Source organism: Phacochoerus africanus, chromosome 4, assembly GCF_016906955.1.
Source record: "Phacochoerus africanus isolate WHEZ1 chromosome 4, ROS_Pafr_v1, whole genome shotgun sequence".
Taxonomy (NCBI): Eukaryota; Metazoa; Chordata; class Mammalia; order Artiodactyla; family Suidae; genus Phacochoerus; species Phacochoerus africanus.
In genome coordinates, this window is record NC_062547.1 from 70377440 (window position 1) to 70395254 (window position 17815).

At 54.9% G+C, this 17815-nt stretch overlaps 2 protein-coding genes across 12 annotated transcripts; both read left to right on the top strand.

The window, feature by feature from the left end:
- The first annotated feature begins 212 nt into the window (after positions 1-212).
- On the top strand, positions 213-7339 carry CCDC159 (coiled-coil domain containing 159). Of its 6 annotated transcripts, none has more exons than XM_047777136.1 (13): positions 213-327; positions 2745-2863; positions 2955-3169; positions 3854-3887; positions 4210-4298; positions 4395-4476; positions 4657-4852; positions 5434-5501; positions 5579-5655; positions 6218-6339; positions 6546-6628; positions 6984-7097; positions 7262-7339. In XM_047777136.1, the coding sequence occupies exons 1-13, from the start codon at positions 323-325 to the stop codon at positions 7264-7266; spliced, it is 1209 nt and encodes a 402-aa protein (XP_047633092.1). In that variant the 5' UTR covers positions 213-322; the 3' UTR covers positions 7267-7339. The 6 variants fall into 6 exon arrangements, with proteins under 6 accessions (XP_047633092.1, XP_047633091.1, XP_047633093.1 ...); XM_047777135.1 differs by having other exon boundaries at positions 213-320; XM_047777137.1 differs by lacking the exon at positions 2745-2863.
- On the top strand, positions 7286-16114 carry PLPPR2 (phospholipid phosphatase related 2). Of its 6 annotated transcripts, none has more exons than XM_047777128.1 (10): positions 7286-7991; positions 9248-9422; positions 10213-10292; positions 10751-10939; positions 11066-11201; positions 12050-12321; positions 13296-13472; positions 14145-14267; positions 14587-14638; positions 14784-16114. In XM_047777128.1, the coding sequence occupies exons 3-10, from the start codon at positions 10227-10229 to the stop codon at positions 15125-15127; spliced, it is 1359 nt and encodes a 452-aa protein (XP_047633084.1). In that variant the 5' UTR covers positions 7286-7991; positions 9248-9422; positions 10213-10226; the 3' UTR covers positions 15128-16114. The 6 variants fall into 6 exon arrangements, with proteins under 6 accessions (XP_047633084.1, XP_047633083.1, XP_047633085.1 ...); XM_047777127.1 differs by having other exon boundaries at positions 7287-7991; positions 9248-9427; XM_047777129.1 differs by having other exon boundaries at positions 7287-7991; positions 9248-9427; positions 10826-10939.
- The last annotated feature ends 1701 nt before the right edge of the window (positions 16115-17815 follow it).

Consider the following 17815-nt stretch of genomic DNA (forward strand, 5'->3'; position numbering starts at 1 on the left):
TAGGAGATTTTCCGCCTCCTGTAACTCTCGCTTAGATATTGACTAATCAATTAACAGAAACCAGCCTGGAGTCCCGCCCACTCCTTGGGTTTTCACCCAATTATACTGCGGGTCCTTGGAGCTGCGGAAACGGGAAGGAACCAATGAGGCCTTCGGCTGCATCGTCGGAGGCGGAGCTAAAATGCTAGCCACACCCCTCTCTGTGACTCTGCCTTTGGGCTCCGCGCGTTTTAATGCGATGGTGTCCCCACGGGATCAAATTTCAGCGTCATAGCTGGGGACTGGCTTCGCGGTCCCTGATGGGAGAGCATGAGCAGGTGGTATGTGGTAGGTGGGAGTGGAAGGGGGTCGGGACCCTGGAGGCACAGGATTCAAAGCCCAGGGGCGGAGCCCAGGCAAAAGACTCCGCCCCCTTCCCCATAGAATTCCACCTGGAGCCACTGAGGGAAAACAGCTGCAGTGAGAGCGGGAATGGGGCTCGACTGGGGGCCTGCCTGTAATTGACACTCAGAAATACTTCCTGCCTTTTCCCCTCCAAGTCTCCCAGGGCTTCTATGATTCTCAAGTCCCAGGTTCTCAGTGTGATATTCAAGGACAAACACTGAGCTTCTCATACTGTGTATCAGGCACTGGCATGGATTAATTTATTTAATAACAACAAACCTAGTAAGAGAGATATTATGACATCCCGTTTTTATAGTTGGGGACGAGGCATGGACAAGTTTAGTACTTCCAACATAACCCGGATGGGAAGCTGGAGTTTGAACCCAGGCCATCCAGCTGGAAGGTCTCCTTTCTTAATCATCATGCTGTACTTCCTCTGGAAGTGAGGACCTCCTTGAGGCAGTGACTTTTGTAGTGGTAGCTTAGAACACTTGTGGCCGAATAGTAACTCCTATATCACAGGGTGGGTGTGAAGACCCAGTGAGGGCTTAGGGTGGTGCCTCAAACTCAGCAGGATGCTCAGAAAATATGAGCTTAAAAAGGGATTAAGGAATAGATTTCCCTGGTGGCCTAGTGGCTAAGGATCTGGTTTTGTCGCACTGTGGTGAGGGTTCGATCCCTGGCCCAAGAACTTCTGTATGTGGTGGGCATGGCCAAAAAAAGGAATTAAGGAAGATTTTACAGAGAAGACACTGAGTAGGGTTTTGAAGGGTGTATAGGAGTCTTCCAGGAGGACTCGGCCAGGGGAAGGATATCAGAGAGCCCAGAAAGGACAGAAGAAGAGAAAGGCCTATAGTGTGGTCTTTCTGGCTGAATATGACCCATGGCAAGATGCCCTTAACCTGGAAGTTTATCCAGGCAGACCTGCCCCATGTTTTCCAGCTGTGCCAGCCCTGACTACACTGGAAGGGCAATGAGTGTGGCTGTGAGACCCAGAGCTGAGTTTCCTGTTCCCAGCCTCACCAAGTGCAGCCCTGGGCCCAATTCGGTATAAATATATATCTTTTTAGGGCTGCAACCTTGGCATATGGAAGTTCCCAGGCTAGGGGTCGAATCCAAGGGCTGCAGCTGCCGACCTACGCCACAGCCACAGCAATGCCAGATCTGAGCTGTGTCTTTGACCTATACTACAGCTCTTGGCAACACCAGGTCCTTAACCCACAGAGCAGGGCCAGGGATTGAACCTGCATCCTCATGGATACTAATTGGGTTCATTATCACTGAGCCACAATGGGAACTCCCAGCTAACATTTTTTGAATAGATATGCTTTGCCTCTCCTGCTCACACTCTATGGCTCCCATTTACCTAGGGAGGCAGTTTCAAACTCCCCTGCTTGGCTTTCCCTGCCTCGCTTGATATGCCTTGCTTCTGCCTGGAACCTCCTCCAGCCACCCTGAATTTACCAGCACAGATCACATCATTCCAGACCTCTAAGCTTTTACACAGATTTTTTTCTTTTCTTTTCTTTCTTTCTTTCTTTTTTTTTTTTTTTGTCTTTTCTAGGGCCACATCCATGGCATGTGGAGGTTCCCAGGCTAGGGATCAAATCGGAGCTGAAGCCCCTGGCCTATACCACAGCCACAGCAACACAGGATCCAAGCCACGTCTGCAACCTACACCACAGGTTACAGCAACGCCGGGTCCTTAACCCACTGATCGAACCCGCAACCTCATGGTTCCTAGTCGGATTCGTTAACCACCGAGCCACAATGGGAACTCCTACACACACTTTTTTCTCTCAGAGATGTCCTTCCTTTAAGGGCCAATGTTAAGATCTCTTTTTCCTTTTAGGCTCTTCTCAGGCCTCACTTTTTCCTCTGGGTCCTTCTCACTGCCTATCCGCTGGGGCTCGAATCATCTTTCACCCAGCTTTGATTCCTATCATAACTAAGAGGCCTGGAGTTTCTGTTGTGACTGACTCAGGAGTAGTGAACCCAACCAGTATCTATGGGGATGTGGGTCCAATCTCTGGCCCCAAACAGTGGGTTAAGGATCCAGCATTGCTGTGAGCTGTGGTGTAGGTTGGATGCAGCTCGGATCTGGCATGGCTGTGGTGTAGGTTGGCAGCTGCAGCTCTGATTTGACCCCTAGCCTGGGAATTTGCATGTGCCATGAGTGCAGCCTTAAAAAAAAAAAAAAAAAGACAAAAAATAAAAATAAAATTTAAAAAATAAAAAGCAAAAAAAAAAATACAACTAAGAGGCCTGTGTTCAGGGATGAGGTCTCTCTGGGGAGGGCCTGGGAGTGTCAAGACCTGGGAACTGGTCTCAGGACGTCCTTCTGCCCCCCCTGCTGAAAGCAACCCTCTTCTGGTCGGCCTACCCCTGGACCTTGACTATTCGGTGCCTCGCTACTGTTCACCTTCCTCACCTTCCAACGTGTGTTTGTCTGCTAACAAGAAGTGTGACAAGTGCTGTGGTTTGTTAAGGGGCTGCCTTGGGGAGGGGGAGGGGCTGGTTCTCAAGAAATCCTCACCCCACACACTCCTCCCTCCCATACCCTTCCTCAGAAAAGACCTTGGAATATACATTTCACTGGTCCAGGACCCCGGAGGCAGAGACCTTGGAGCCAGCTGCACCTGAGAACACAGCAACGGTTGAAGCCTGGAGGCCAGGGAGGGACTCAGAGCCTCAGTCACGTGGGTCTCCCCCGCTCCCCAGTTCAGACTCACCAGAGCACTGTAATGACCAGGACCTTCCGAAGAGGAATCCCAGCAACACTAAGGTCATCCCCACCTGGAACACCTCTTCCCGCAATACCACAATCTACTGCTACAGGGTTTGGGGAGGCGGCTGTGGGAGCAGAGTCCTCCGTGAGAACCCCACGCCCTGTGTCCAGCACCCAGAACAGCGTCCAGTGCTCAGCAGACCTGTGCTAAAAATGGATGGAATTGGTGTGCAATTGTGTGTCTTAATGTCTGTGACTGTCTCTGGATGTGACTGCCTGTGTGTCTCTGCTTGTGGTTGTGTCTAAGATGGGTGTGGGGGTACGCCCTGGGTCTTGTGAGTCAGCATGCATGGCTGTGTCTCTGGTTGTGTCTGCATGTCTGTGGTTGTTTCGATGACCATGTGTGGTTGTGCATCAGGTGCTACTGGTGCTCCATGTGGACATTGTTGATGTCATTTGCCCCTAAAGAGGATGGCCACTACCTAAGCCCAAGCCAGAGGCAGGGCTCCAAAGGCGCAAGCTTTTAGGATACCAATGCACTTCTGAGCATAAGCAGGCTAAAGTGGGGGTGGTGTTGGTGCATGAATATGCCTGGAGGCAGCTTTGCCTGCACTTGGGGGGTCTAGGACCCCCAGAACTCAGGAGACCCAAATCATGTCTAATCCACATACACTGGGTTGGGGTGAGCAAGGAGGCAGCCCAGAGATGAATTTCTATTGCCCTCATATCTCCCTTCTCTAGAAGCCCTTGGAGACCTGCTCTTCTAAAACCAAAGGTGAGAACCTTCCCTCCCAACAAGATTGTGGGTAGACCTGCCATTTCCTATCTCCACCCTCTGTTCCAGCCCCATGGACCCCTGCCACTGCTGCCCACTCATCACTGCCCCATTGTCAGCTGAGTCTTGCTCTTGACCTTGCCCTTCATCTCTGTCCCTGAACTTGACCCCTACTCCTGCGTCTTCCTCTGCCTCAGCCTACCCCAGCTCCTTACCTTGTCCCCAGCATTACCCCTACCCTGAGCCTCTACTAACCTCTACCCTGAACTTGCCCATTCCCCCACCCCTCCCAGCGTCAGCTGACCCTCAATTCTGCTCACAGTTAAGTCCACAGTAATGATTCCCGACTGCCAGAAGCTTCTGAGATGTGAACTGGAGTCACTCAAGAGCCAGCTACAGGCCCAGACCAAGGTGAGTCACCTCAGCCCTGCCCCCAGTAATCTTTGTCCCTGTCCCCCCACACACTCCACCCCTTCTCCCACCCCAAGGCCTGACTTCTTCCCCCAGGCTTTCGAGTTCCTAAACCACTCAGTGACTCTGTTGGAGAAGGAGAGCTGCCTGCAGCAAATCAAGATCCAACAGCTGGAAGGTGAGGACTGGCCAGGGTCTAGGTAAGGCTGGATGCTGGTCCTGTCAGGGTCAGCGGGGTCAGGCCAGGGTGAGAGACGTTGAATGCGTCTGGGTTCAGGGTCAGGGTTAGGGCCAGCTGGGTTCAAAGTTGGGATTGTGGTGTGTGTGGGGCTCAATCAAGTTCCCACCATCTCTGCAGAGGTTCTGGGCCCCACCAGCCGCCAGACAGACAAAAAGGAACACAAGTGGGATGTGGAGGAGGGACGGCAGGAGCTATATGGGGCCCTGGCTCAAGGCCTGCAGGGGCTGCAGAAGACCCTGCGTGACAATGAGGAGGTACAGCGGGCCCGAACCACCCGCTGCCTGCAGCTGCTGGCCCAGGAGATCCGGGACAGGTGGATGTTGCCAGGAGAGCAGCCCAGAGGCTGCAGGAGGGAAGGGACGCCAGGGAGAGGGGACCGCAGGTGGGATGGGGAAAATGGGAGGGGCCTGAGTAAGGGAGACTGGGGAGCCACAGAAGGCTTGGGGGACAAGAGGAGGGGATGGGGGAGGCAGGAGGCAGTGGTGGGAGTGGGTGACTGGGAGGCCAGAGGAAGATAGGAGGTGGAATGGGAAGGGAGGCCAGGGGAACAGAAAGCTGGGGAGGGGCGTGGCTTGGGAAGCTGGAGGTGGGCAGAGGCTGGGGGTATGGGAGGTCTGGGGGAGGCAGAAGGTGGAAAGCTGGAAGCCAGGCAAGAGGAGGCTGAGGGAATGGGAGGCTGAAGATCAGGAGGAGAGGACAGGGGCTGGGGAGGGTCAGGAGGTGGGGAAATAGTAGCAAGAGGACAAAGGTGGGTAGGGGCTCGGGGCCTGAGACAGAGCCTGGAGATAGCAGTTGAATAGCTGGAGACATGGGCAGTAGAAGCCAGGGAGGCCAGGAAATGGGAAGCCAGAGACTGGACAGGGAGTGTGGGTCTAGATTGTACTGTCCCCTCAGCAAGAAGTTCCTGTGGGAAGAGCTAGAGCTGGTGCGGGAGGAAGTGACCTTCATTTATCAAAAGCTCCGTGAGTGCCCAAAGCCCAAGGCCAGGGTCGGGGGGACTTCTGCAACTCCAGTCCCCCTGAGTCCCCTCCCCCGACAGAGGCGCAGGAAGAGGAGATCACGGAGAACCTGGTGAACATCCAAAAGATGCAGAAGACACAGGTGAAGTGCCGCAAGGTGAGAGATGGGGACCTTGCGAGAGTTGAGGGCATGGAGATCTCTGCTGGCCTTCACGATCAGACTGGAGCCAGAAAGCCTGGGTCCAAATCTCAGCTCTGCCACTACTGTAGTGTGACTGTGGGCAAGCATTTCCCCTCTCTGGGCCTCCGTTTCTTCATATGGGTAATGGGTATAACAACACAGCCCTGGTGTTCCCTTTGTGGCTCAGCAGTTAATGAACCTGACTAGGATCCATGAGGATGCAGGTTTGATCCCTGGCCTCACTCAGTGGGTTAAGGATCTAGTGTTGCTGTGAGCTGTGGTGTAGGCCGGCAGCTGCAGCTCTGATTCGACCCCTAGCCTGGGAAAATCCATATGCCACAGGTGTGGCCCTAAAAAGCAAATAAAATAAAATAAAAAACAAAACCAAAAAAACACAGCCCAACTCGACCAAGTAGTTGCACTAACTGAGTGATAAGCACTTTGAAGGCAGCCTGGCATATAATAAGTGCTATATTACACTTTTCACCATCATCATTATTATTGCTCTTGTTCTCTCCATCTCCATCCCAACCCTTAGGTCCTGACCAAGATGAGGCAGCAGGGGTATGAGACATCCAACTGGCCGGAGCCTAAGGAGTTGCCACCAGGAGGCAGTGGCTCCTGGAGGGATGACCTCCAGAAAGAGCTGGGTGACATATGGTGATGCCCACCTCCCCCTCTAACCTCTGATCCCTGACCCCCATCTGCCCTCCCCTCCTCCCAATCAGATCAAGCAGCAACACCAGACACTGGAACCTACCTGAGTCCAGACCTCCCTCTCCTCCCAGGACTCATCTCCGCCCTACCATGGTCCCCCCTGCCCCAGTCAAGTCTCCCAAGGCCCCCAGATCCCCATCTCCCCACAGGGCTGCTGTGCACGTGCTTCAGAACTCCTTTGATGACCTCGCCATATCCTCGAGGGGCCGCCCCAGGGCCGCAAGCCTCAGGGGTGAGGGGGGTTGAGCAGTACTCCAGAGACGGGGGGTCATTCTCCAGCTGCACACATGAAGGTCATGTTCAGAGGACATATTTGGGGATCACATCTGTTGGGTCTTATTCTGGGGTCATGTTAAATAATGTCCCTGGGTTACATCAAAGAGTCCCTGGTGGTTTCATTCAAGGGTCACTCAGGGTCACTGTAATCTTTTTAAAGGATCAGTGGGGTAAAATTCAAGGGAGATTGAGGTCATACTTTGGTGTCATGTTGAGTCACATTCAAGGGACATGATCAAGGTATAATAATATCAAGGGCATGGGGCCCATAGTCAAAGGTTGTGCCAGAATTGCATCTGTTCCTTATGCAGGTTATAAGGGGCACCGATGCCTGAGCCCTCCACTCCCCTCCTGGGACTCAAACTCGGATTCAGACCAGGACCCTTCCCAGCTACAACTCAACAAGAGCTGCTCCTTCCCACCTGGTGTGGATCCTCCCCTGCCCCACCCTCCCCTTCCCTACCTGGCCTGCCCTGGAATGCCTCAGTATGGGTCCTCCCAACTCTCAACCTGGGCATCTGCTCTCTGACCTCCAGCCCTGGGGTTCCCTGGACCAGGCCAGGCTCTGACTCACCCTCTCTCTCCACAGCCTGAGCAGCTGGGACTGCTCTCCCTGAAGACCCCTCCAGAGAGAAAATAAACTAGCTGAGACCCTCCTTCACCTGTGGACTGTTGCTCCTGCTGCTTCTTATGACTGAGTGAACCCCCGCCCCAGTTTACTACTGGGGAGGATGTGAAGGCCCTCAGGATATGTGGGCCTAGGGTCAGGGGACAGTGCGAGCCTGGATCTAGTAAATGACAAAGTCAGGGGTCAGACTATCTAAATATAAGTTCATGGACAGGCTCTTCCACACTAGCCACCCACCCTCTTTTCTGGGGTGCCCTGACGACCCGGCCTGCTGTCCCTACGGCCCAAACGGGGAGATTGAGGCCCAGAGAGGGAGGGTCGCCGCCCCAAATCAGGGTCTGACATCCCACCTTCTTCTTCCTCTCAGCATCTGCCAGAGTTCTCCCTCTCAAGCACCAACCTTCCTTCTCTCCCAATCTATTCTAATACGCCCCCTCCCCCAAGAGCAGCTGAGGCTCCGCCCCAGATCTCGCTAATGAGACACCGCGAGGCCCCGCCTCAAGGGTTATGCAAATGATGCTTCCAGAGGCCCCGCCCCTCTCTCCTCCGCGGAGTCTGCGCGGCGCAGCCCGGCCGGCGGTCGGCGTATTCATCTCTGCGTTAGCCCGCTGGCCAGCCGTCTGTCTGTCTGTCCCGCCGCGCCGGGGCCGTCTAGGCGGAGCTGGGCTTAGGCGGCGGCAGACTCGACCCGGTGAGGCAGAGGGCCTTGGGGCGCCCCCTGAACCCCTCTCTCGGGCTTCCCATGCTCAGTCTGTCTGTCTGGCCAGGGTTTCCTTCCTCTGGGTCGGGTCCCCTGCGGGTCCAGCGCGGGGAGGGGGATGGGAGGCTGCAAGCTGGGCCTTGAGGACCAGGCTGGGGAAGGAGAGCATGGGGAGGGGACCCCTGTGAGACTGTCAGCGATTGTGTGGTTATTATGTGTCAGTGTACAGCTGTAAGTCTGATTGTGTGGCTTCAGGGGTGACTGTGTGGTGTCTCTGTGGCTGTCTCCTGTGGCTGTCATTGTGTGGCTGTTGCCATGGCTATCACTCAGTGGGGTGTGTGTGTGTGTGTGTGTGTGGTGGCTGTGTTGTGGCCACCTTTGAGTGGCCGTGTGACTGCTGTCAGTGATTGTGTGGCTGTCTCAGTGTCAGTATGGTTGTTTGCATATGACTATCATTGTGTGGCTGCTCTTGTGTGTTCCTTCTGATGGTGTGTGTGGGGCCATTATTGTGTTCCAGTGTGTGGCTGTGATCATGTCCCTTTCTTGTGTGGCTCTGTGTGCAAGTCTATGCCATGGTCCATGTATGTGCCCTTATGTAGCCATGTGGCTGTGGTTGTGGATGGCATAGAGCTCTATGATTGTTAATGTGGACGAGAGACTGTTAATGTGTGTCATTATGTGTCTTGTAATTGGGGGTGTGATGCTGTGATCAGGTCTGTGACCTCCCTCCATTGTGTATGGTGAATCTTTTCTTTGATGCAGCTCTTAAGTGTGTTGGCAGCCTTGAGTCTATATCCTTGATGGACATAGACTCGAGTGGGGCTGTGTGTGGGGCTGTGAGGTGTGTGAAGGACTTCCTGTTGTGTCCCAATAACTCTGTGTGTGTGTTTGATCTGTGTGGGTGTCTATGACAAGCTGTGTGCACACTGTGCTGTGTGTGAGTGTGCAGTTATGTGTGTAGTGGGTGTTGGGCACCTGTCTGAATGAGCGAGCTTGTCTTGTTCACCACAAGACTGCCACCCAGCACAGAGCCTGAGACCCAGCAGGTCCTTGATCCTTGGTGGAATGGACGAATGCTGTGTGGTAGTGTGTGTGTGGTGTTTGGGATGGAGACTCTGGCTGGGTTGTGTACTCTGGGGGTGCCAATGTGTGATTGTGTCTCTGGAAGGGTGAAGGTGCTATGGCCAGGTGGGCATCTTGGGCATCTGGGATCTCTAGTGACCCTCACCCCACATGTCACATTGCAGAGCAAACCATGTGGTTGGGGCACTGGACCCAGAGTGCCTACCTTTGCCTGCCTGGGCCTCAGTTTTTGCATCTGTGTAATGGGCGTGACCATCCCTGCACTTCTGGTGGCCAGGAGCGGCTTTGAATCTGTGGGTGTGGCAGCGGCCTGGGGGAAGCCATAGGGTCCTTTCACAGGTGAGGTAAGGCTGGGAGAATGTGTCAAAGAGATGTGACTGTGTTGGCCCCTCAGTGCTGGGGACTGAGGTTAGACTGGAGGGAAGGGGGAGTCTGGGTGGGGGGAGATATCCCCCTTGTGATGCAGCGAGGCAGACAGACTGGGAGGAGGGGGAAGGACGGAGAGAGAGAGGCAGCTGGGAGAGAAGGAGGGCCTGGCCATCAGCCCAAACCAGTCAGGCACAGCCCATGGGGACAGGAGAGAGAGGCCTCTGTGGGCCATGGGGGAAGGGGCTCAGGGAGGGACGTGGTGGGGGTGGGGGATGGGGGGTATGGAGTCTCCCGTAAAGCACATGGGGAAAGACGATGGGGTCTCCTAAAGCATAGTAGGGATGAGGACCCTTCTTCATGGGGGAGGGGCCCCATTAAGCTGGAGAAGTCTCTGCTAAAGGCAGAGGGGAGAGGGCCCCCATGCTAGAAAGGACAGGGGTCCCCCCTGAAAGGTATGGGGTCAGAATCTCCTCTAGGCTCTAGGTAGGCGAAGACCACTATACAATCTGTGGGGACCCCAGCAGAGGCTGAACTGAGCAGGTTGTGTCAGGAAAGGTGGGTGCCTCCAAAGGCCAGGGGCCTGCGTGTGCACAGGTGTGGCCAGAAGGCTCAGGGGGCAGAGCCAGGGGCTCCTGGGCAGTAGTTCCAGGGGCCAGGGATGGGGGAGGGGGTGCGGCCAGAAGACTCCATAAGCAGATGGCCTGAGCATGCCTTAGGCCCCCCACACTGTGGTGGCCCCACTTCCTCCCCATCTCCACAGGCTTGGCCTTCACCATGGCGGGAGGGAGACCTCAGCTGAAGAGGAGTTTTTCCATCATTCCCTGCTTTGTCTTCGTGGAGGTGAGGAGTACAGTACTTCCCCTGCCCAGACCCTCAAGGGGGAGGAGGCGCCTTCAGAAGTGGCACTTCCAGGGTGCCAATTGAATTCAGCCCATCCTTACTGGGGGACTCTTGATGCCTCACATAACCTCCTGAGCCTCGGTTTCCTCATCTGTCAAATGGGCATAATTAGAGTCCCTCTCTCTTAGGGCTGTTATGAAAGTAAAATGTACTAATTCATGGAAGAGTTTTAGTGTGACTCCCCATCCACCTTCTTTCTCGCCATGGTCTGTCCTGCCATTGCCCACTGTCTGTCTGTCTGTCTCTCGGAGCCCTGGCCTTGTGCTCTCTCCCTCTTCCCAGTTCCATCTCCTCTCTCCTCTTCATTTCTCTCTGTCCCCATCTCTGAGTCCCTGTCTCCGTGGCCCAGCTCAGGCCTGACCCTCTCTCTCTCTCTCCCTGTCCTGTTTGGGTGGCAGTCTGTGCTGCTGGGCATCGTGGTCCTGCTTGCTTACCGCCTGGAGTTCACAGACACCTTCCCCGTGCATACCCAGGGCTTCTTCTGCTATGACAGTACCTATGCCAAGCCCTATCCAGGGCCTGAGGCCACCAGCAGAGCACCTCCGGCACTCATCTATGCCCTGGTCACTGCTGGGCCCACCCTCACGGTGAGAACAAGGGTGGCCTGGCTCAGACTGTGGGAAGGGCCTTCCAGGAGGCAGAAGGGCCAAGTGGCGGTGGGTGGAGGGCTGGGCCTGCAGACCAGGAAGACCTTGCCTTGGTCTTGCCCACAGATCCTGCTGGGGGAGCTGGCACGTGCCTTTTTCCCTGCACCACCTTCAGCCATCCCCATCACTGGGGAGAGCACCATCGTGTCTGGGGCCTGCTGCCGCTTCAGCCCCCCACTGCGGAGGCTGGTCCGCTTCCTGGGTGAGTGACTTGGACAGAGGTTAGCCCTGTGATAGGGATATGGGCGAGGCTCAGTCACAACAAGAACTCCAGGAGGAAAAGGCCTTAGAGTTGCTATGATGGTGACTTCATGGGGAAAGGGGGACTCGGGCTAAGGCCAGGCATACTGGAGGTTGCAGGGGTATGCGTGTAGGGTCATAGCCAACCATGAGGGCAACTTGAAAGGGCCCCAAATTACTGCAATGAGAGTCTCAGGCAGAAAAGGGGAGACACAGGCACAAGACAAACACCAGGGGGTCCCAGGGCAAAGAGATGAGAACTCCAGCTGTGCTTTAAATGTGGTCCCAGCCACAATTGGTGGCCTTGGGGTATGGGAGGGACAGAGCTCATCCAAAATGGTGGTCCCTGTGGCAGAGGGCTGGAGATCCAGCTCTGGCTGATTGATGATTCAGGAGAAAAGTGATCAGCTCAGTAATAGTGAGTCCAGGGATAGGTATGGAAAGCCCAGAAATGTCATCAGGGTGGTTTTAGGTTTTAGGAGGTCCTGGGCATGGGCCCAATCCTGATGTAATGCTATTGAGGGATCCTAGCCCAACTATAATGGGCTCCAGAGGAGAGCCCACTCCTGACATAGTGGTAATCCCAGAGGGACAGAGGGTAATCCCAGAATGCCGTCACGGTGGTCTCAAGGGAAGAGGAACATGGCCTATTATGGGGTGTTGGTGTTAGGGAGAGTCCCAGGTGTGCTTTAATGGCAGTCACAGGAACAAGGAGACAGGGGCCCCGATGAGCCATAAGGGGACTCACAGGAGGTTGGCTGCTGAAGCATCAGGGCCCTGGCATGAACCCCCTCTCCCACCCCACCCCAGGGGTCTACTCTTTCGGCCTCTTCACTACGACCATCTTCGCCAATGCGGGGCAGGTGGTGACTGGCAATCCGACGCCACACTTCTTGTCCGTGTGCCGCCCCAACTACACGGCCCTGGGCTGCCCGCCACCCTCACCGGACCGGCCAGGGCCCGACCGTTTCGTCACCGACCAGGGTGCCTGCGCTGGCAGCCCCAGCCTGGTGGCCGCTGCACGACGCGCCTTCCCCTGCAAGGACGCTGCCCTTTGCGCTTATGCCGTCACCTACACAGCGGTGAGCCCCAAACTGGGGACACGGCAGTAAGGGGGCGGCCAGCGGGCTGGAGATCCTCTGGGCTGGAGCTTCCCATTCTTCCCGAAGTGAGGCCCCGCCCTGACACTGTGGCACCGCCCCTAGGGTGGAGGCTCTGACTCCTCTCCTTGGACCCTGGTCACGCCCCCAGCCTGAGGGTACAGCTGTGTTCTTGAATGTGCTCCTTGGTGTCTGGCCACGCCTCCTGACCCAGTAATGTCACGCCCAAAGGAGGCTATTGGCTCTGCCCTGTAGGACTTGGACACTGTGCGTGGAGTGCACCACTCCCTGAAGCCTAGCCAAGTCCCGGCAATGCTACAGGTTCTGGATATTGCCGGAGTGGCTGTGTAGTGGAGCCCTTGCCCCATCCCCCTTGCCCTGTCCCCCTTGCCCTTGCCCCCGCCCGGACTTTGCCCTCGCCATATTGGCCTGGTCACACTCTTGACTCCATTTCACTGGAACTTCCTGACTCTGTGCCCTCCTTTTCCCTGGTTGCACCCCCTGTTGTTATGACTCCTTTATGTGGCCTTGGGGATTATGCTTCTAACCCTGTCAGTGGTTCCCAGGAGTTTGGGGACTCCACCTCCTGGAGCTCCTGGACTTGTCTCTTGGGCCCTGAATCTACCCTCTATTTTTGTGGCCACACTCTAACCCAGCAAGCATCTTTCCCCCTCTGGGACTGGTCCTCCAGAGACCTGGGCCCCAGACCCTATCCACTGTCCTTTGGTGCTCTGGCCACACCTCCTCCCTGCAAGGGCCCAGTGGGGGTCCCCCGACTCTGTCCCCTTAACTCCTATCCCCCTGGCTTTGTTCCCTGGAGTCTAGGGCCTGTACCTCCAGCCCCAGTGACGCGCCTCAGGATTCTGGCCACACCCCTTAACCCTGAACGCAGTATCCGCTTTGGTTTGGGAACTGCTGCTATCTTGTGTGTCCTCTGACCCATCTGGCCTCCACAGATGTACGTGACGCTGGTGTTCCGCGTGAAGGGCTCCCGCCTGGTCAAACCCTCACTCTGCCTGGCCCTGCTGTGCCCCGCCTTCCTAGTGGGCGTGGTCCGCGTGGCAGAATACCGCAACCATTGGTCGGATGTGCTGGCCGGCTTCCTGACTGGGGCGGCAATCGCCACGTTTCTGGTGAGTCCCCTTGCCATCTCTCCCTGACCCAAGAGGCAGGACCGCATAATGGTGAAGGATATGGACTCTGTGTGACTTTGGGCGAGTCCTTTAACCAAACCTAGCTTGGATATACTCATCTGTGAAATGGGATAAGGAGACTGGGACCAAGGTAAGGTGAGCGAGGCATTCTCTTTGAGCACAATACTTAAGGGGGTGCCAAAACACTCAGTAATCAAGATAAATAATATTTTAACGAAACATTCGAAAAAGTTAATATTAATTCAAAAACCCCATAATGTCCAAAATATCAAAGATTTGAATAGGGAAAGGATCAGATGCTGCTCTTACACAACTCGGCCTAATGTGCCTCACTGTGTGGAATAAGTAATAATAATACCTATCTCTTAGTAAAGCAGAAAGATCTGTGTTTAGCACCTACTAAGTACCATAAAAGCGTCAGGAGCTCCAGGAGGTGGAGTCCCCAAACTCCTGGGAACCACTGACAGGGTTAGAAGCATAATCCCCAAGGCCACATAAAGGAGTCATAACAACAGGGGGTGCAACCAGGGAAAAGGAGGGCACAGAGTCAACCTGAGGCAACCTGAGCCTCAGTTGCCTTATTTAAAAAGTGGGGATGGTATTTACCCTGTTGGCCTCGGGCCTCAGGCCTCCCGTCTTCCTCTGTCACAGGTCACCTGTGTCGTGCACAACTTCCAGAGCCGGCCACCCTCTGGCCGAAGGCTCTCTCCTTGGGAGGACCTGGGCCAAGCCCCCACCATGGACAGCCCCCTCGAAAAGTTAAGTGTGGCCCAGGTAAGGGGGGCCGGGGGCCGCTCCCGGCTGGAGAGGGTGGTGGGTGGAGGGGGACCAAGAAGGCAAGAAGTCAGGCATGAGGTAGGGGTCTCAGGATCAAGGAGAGGTAGAAGGATCGCTCATCTCTGTGGCTAGGTTCTGGGGCGACTGTCCCATGGGATGGAAGGGCATACCCCCTCTCATTCTCCCAAGTGGACATGGTTAATCCTGAAAACGGGTTGTCTTTTGCCTTGGGCTCTGTGCCCAATGAGTTCCTCAGGGCTGTGGCCAGCGGGGCCCAGGGGGCCACTAGCCCCTTCCCTCTGCATCTTTGTCTCAGGAACCCGAGGCCTGCAGGCCGCATTCGACACCGGCACGGCTCACCCCATCCAGTGAGTGTCGAGGGAGTGGGGGGGATAAGGCGGGGGGAGACTTCCAGATGGTAGTCACTGCCCCAGAGGTCTCACTTGTGCTCTCATAACCCCTTCGCAAGCTTTCTAATTGCCTTACTTCTGATCCTCTTCCCTCAATCCCTAGAGCCGCAGAACTGCGCCCGCCGTGGCCACCTGATCCCCAGCTGTGTGTCCTCCAGGGCTCCAGCCATGTGTTCGTCGCCCCGTGTGCCCCGCCCTCGACTGAGGTCTGAGCCGACGCCCCTGCCTCTGCCCCTGCCCCTGCCAGCGCCAACCCCCAGCCAGGGCCCCTCGCCCTCCTCCCCTGGGCCTGGGGGCCCTGGTGGGGGTGGTGGCCGTGGCCGGAAGCTGCTGCTGCCCACGCCCCTGCTGAGGGACCTGTACACCCTTAGCGGACTCTACCCCTCCCCCTTCCACCGGGACAACTTCAGCCCTTACCTCTTTGCAAGCCGTGACCACCTGCTGTGAGGCCCAACACCCACCCAGAATCTGCCCAGTCCCCATTTCTTCCCTGCCACGCGTGTGTGTGCGTGTGCTGTGAGTGCCAAAGCCCCTGTCCCCAAACCAGCCAGGCCTAGACATCAGAGGATGGCTGGAAGGACACCTGGGCAACCCCCCTCCCTGCCTCTCTTGCCCTCTGGGACATCCAAGTGTGCATAATTGGGAAGTGGGGCCTTGCCTCGTTGGATCACCCTTTTAAGGGTCAAAGCCTGACCCCACTACTGGTCATTGCCCAGGCAATGGGAGCCCCCACAGTTCTCAGAATTCTAGCCAAAAGGAGTTTACTCCAGCCAATATGAGCCTCCCTATCACTTCTTAGAAGCCTCAGGCAAGAGGGCAACTCTAGTTAGTGTTCAGAGTCTGAAAAACCAATAGGAGTCCTTGGTTCTCAGAATTTCTAGGGTGGGTGGGTATGATTCCAGTCAATGGGGAACCGCCCATATCTAAGCAGGTGCAAAGCAGAGGAGGGAGATGGGGTCATCTTTTGTCACTGAGTCCTCTCTCCTCAGAATCAGAGGGTCCAGCTGGAGGGTGGGGGGCAGGTTCCCCCATGGCAGGGTCCTTGGGGTACCCCTTCCTCTCTCAGCCCCTCCCCCAAGTGCAATCTCTCACCCAGCCCATCCTAACTCCCTACTTATGCAGGGCTTGCCCCAGTTCAGAAGTTTTGGGGTTCAGGGTGCTGTGTCCCCTCTTGCCTGTGTCCAGGTCACCCCAAACCCTTCTATTATTTATTAGGGCTGTTGGAGAGGAGTTTTTTTTTTTCCTTAGAACCCAAGCCCTGTTCTTTGCACTGCCCCCCATGCCTCAGACTTATACAGATGTGCCATCATAGGGGCATGGGTGAAGCAGAGAGGGCTCCCCACTCCAGGCAGCCAAAGGCAGTGAGCAGGGGAAACACTGCCCCCCCTTTCCTGCCCCCTCCTCATCTTTAATAAAAACCTGTTTGTAACAGAAGTTTGGCCACCTGCCTTCCTACCTGTGGCAGGGTGTGGAAGACTTTAATTTGGGGTCTAGGTGTCAGTGAGGCTGAGTGTGGGTATACTGTCACAGGGCAATTGTGGAGAGGCATCATGGGGCTATGGGGTCCCTGACTTGGTTTTAAATCCCAGCCCAGCATTTCCTGGCTGTGTGACCTCAGGAAAATTAATTAACCTCTCTGTGCCCTTGTTTTTTCATCTGTCAAATCCGAACAGCCCCATCAGCCACATGTAAGGCATACAAACACACTGTGAGGAACCTCGCATGACTGTCCCCCCCAGGCAGCTAGCCTGTTTCTGACCATGGTCGGGGTGCAGGGGGCACAAAGAATAGGGTGAGATGACCCTCAGGGTCCTAAGAGAAGGGGATGCTGAGGGCAGTAGGAACCTCCAAACTGAACCCCTGACTACACGGCTTTGAGCAGGGGTCTGATTATGAGGTTGTGCTGAGAACCAACCTCTGAGAGCCCAGCAGAGAGTGGCAAAGGTAGGAGGGACAGAGCGCCACAGACCACCCCCCTCTACACACACTGCTTCTGAAGGGCTTCAGACAGCCCATTTAGGGCATAGGGTCATCCAGAAACCAGGAAAGGGGAGTCTGTTTTGTTTTCTCATTCATTCATTTATTCATTCATCCATCCATTCATTCATTCAACAAAAACTATGGAGCACCCCCTGCATGCCAGGTGCTGTTCAGTTAGGCACAAGGGCTGCAGTGGTGACCAGAACAGACAAAATTCTACCCTCATGGAGCTCACATCCTAACAAGATAAATAAGCCAAACACAAAACTACAATTCCAAATTTCAAGAAGGTCTGAAAACCAATATTTTTCCCATAACTCATTGTGGCAAGACCTGACCTGACATTAGGTTATTACAGCTTTTACTTATTTAACTTTATGTAAATGTTCTTATGTTTTGTTGCAGATAAACTAGAGTATTTAATTTAGAGTATTAAATTAACACCCAGGTCCAACCAAGGGTGTTATTCAATACATAGAATTTATACCATAGTACTTTTTGAAAATCTGAAAAGGTATCAGGATCAAGGATTTAGGTCAGAGCTTGAGATCTCTGATATGTTAGCTATTGATAAGTGATAAGGTGAAAACTCAAGCTAGAGAAGAAGTTCCCATTGTGCCTCAGCGGTAACAAATACGACTCGTATGCACGGATGCGGGTTCCATCCCTAGCTTTGCTCAGTGGGTTACGGGTCTGGCGTTCCTGTGAGCTGTAATATAGTTCGCTGACGTGGCTCAGATCCCATGTTGCTGTGACTGTGGTGTAGGCTGGCAGCTATAGTTCCAATTCAACCCCTAGCCTGGTAACTTTCATATGCCACAAGTGTGGCCCTAAAAAGAAAAAAAGAAAAAAAAGACACTGGGACAACTTTGGGATGGTGACACAGTTTGCAATTTAAAGAGGGTGGTCAGGCAAGTTATTTCTGAGTTGGCACTGGAGATGAGGTGTGAAAGAGGGAGGGAAGGGAACCAAGCCAATATCCGACGTGTGGGGCTGGGGAGCATTCCAGGCAGAGGGAACAGCAAGAACAAAAGGCTCTGAAGTGGAAACATGCCTGCTCTGCTGCTGGAGCTGAACGATGGGAGACAGAGGGAGAGGAAGTGAGGGAGGTGGTGGTATTCCTTGCGGGCCACAGGGAATGAGAGGGGTGCATGA

Bases quoted from the DNA above. Each gene is read 5' to 3' on its own strand.
- CCDC159 (XM_047777134.1), top strand. From the start codon at position 2,662: ATGAGGTCTCTCTGGGGAGGGCCTGGGAGTGTCAAGACCTGGGAACTG. The intron at 2,864-2,954 runs GTTTGTTAAGGG...ACCCTTCCTCAG, and splicing joins GAAGTGTGACAAGTGCTGTG to AAAAGACCTTGGAATATACA. The intron at 4,299-4,394 runs GTGAGTCACCTC...TTCTTCCCCCAG, and splicing joins AGCTACAGGCCCAGACCAAG to GCTTTCGAGTTCCTAAACCA.
- PLPPR2 (XM_047777128.1), top strand. From the start codon at position 10,227: ATGGCGGGAGGGAGACCTCAGCTGAAGAGGAGTTTTTCCATCATTCCC. The intron at 10,940-11,065 runs GTGAGAACAAGG...TCTTGCCCACAG, and splicing joins CTGCTGGGCCCACCCTCACG to ATCCTGCTGGGGGAGCTGGC. The intron at 11,202-12,049 runs GTGAGTGACTTG...ACCCCACCCCAG, and splicing joins GAGGCTGGTCCGCTTCCTGG to GGGTCTACTCTTTCGGCCTC.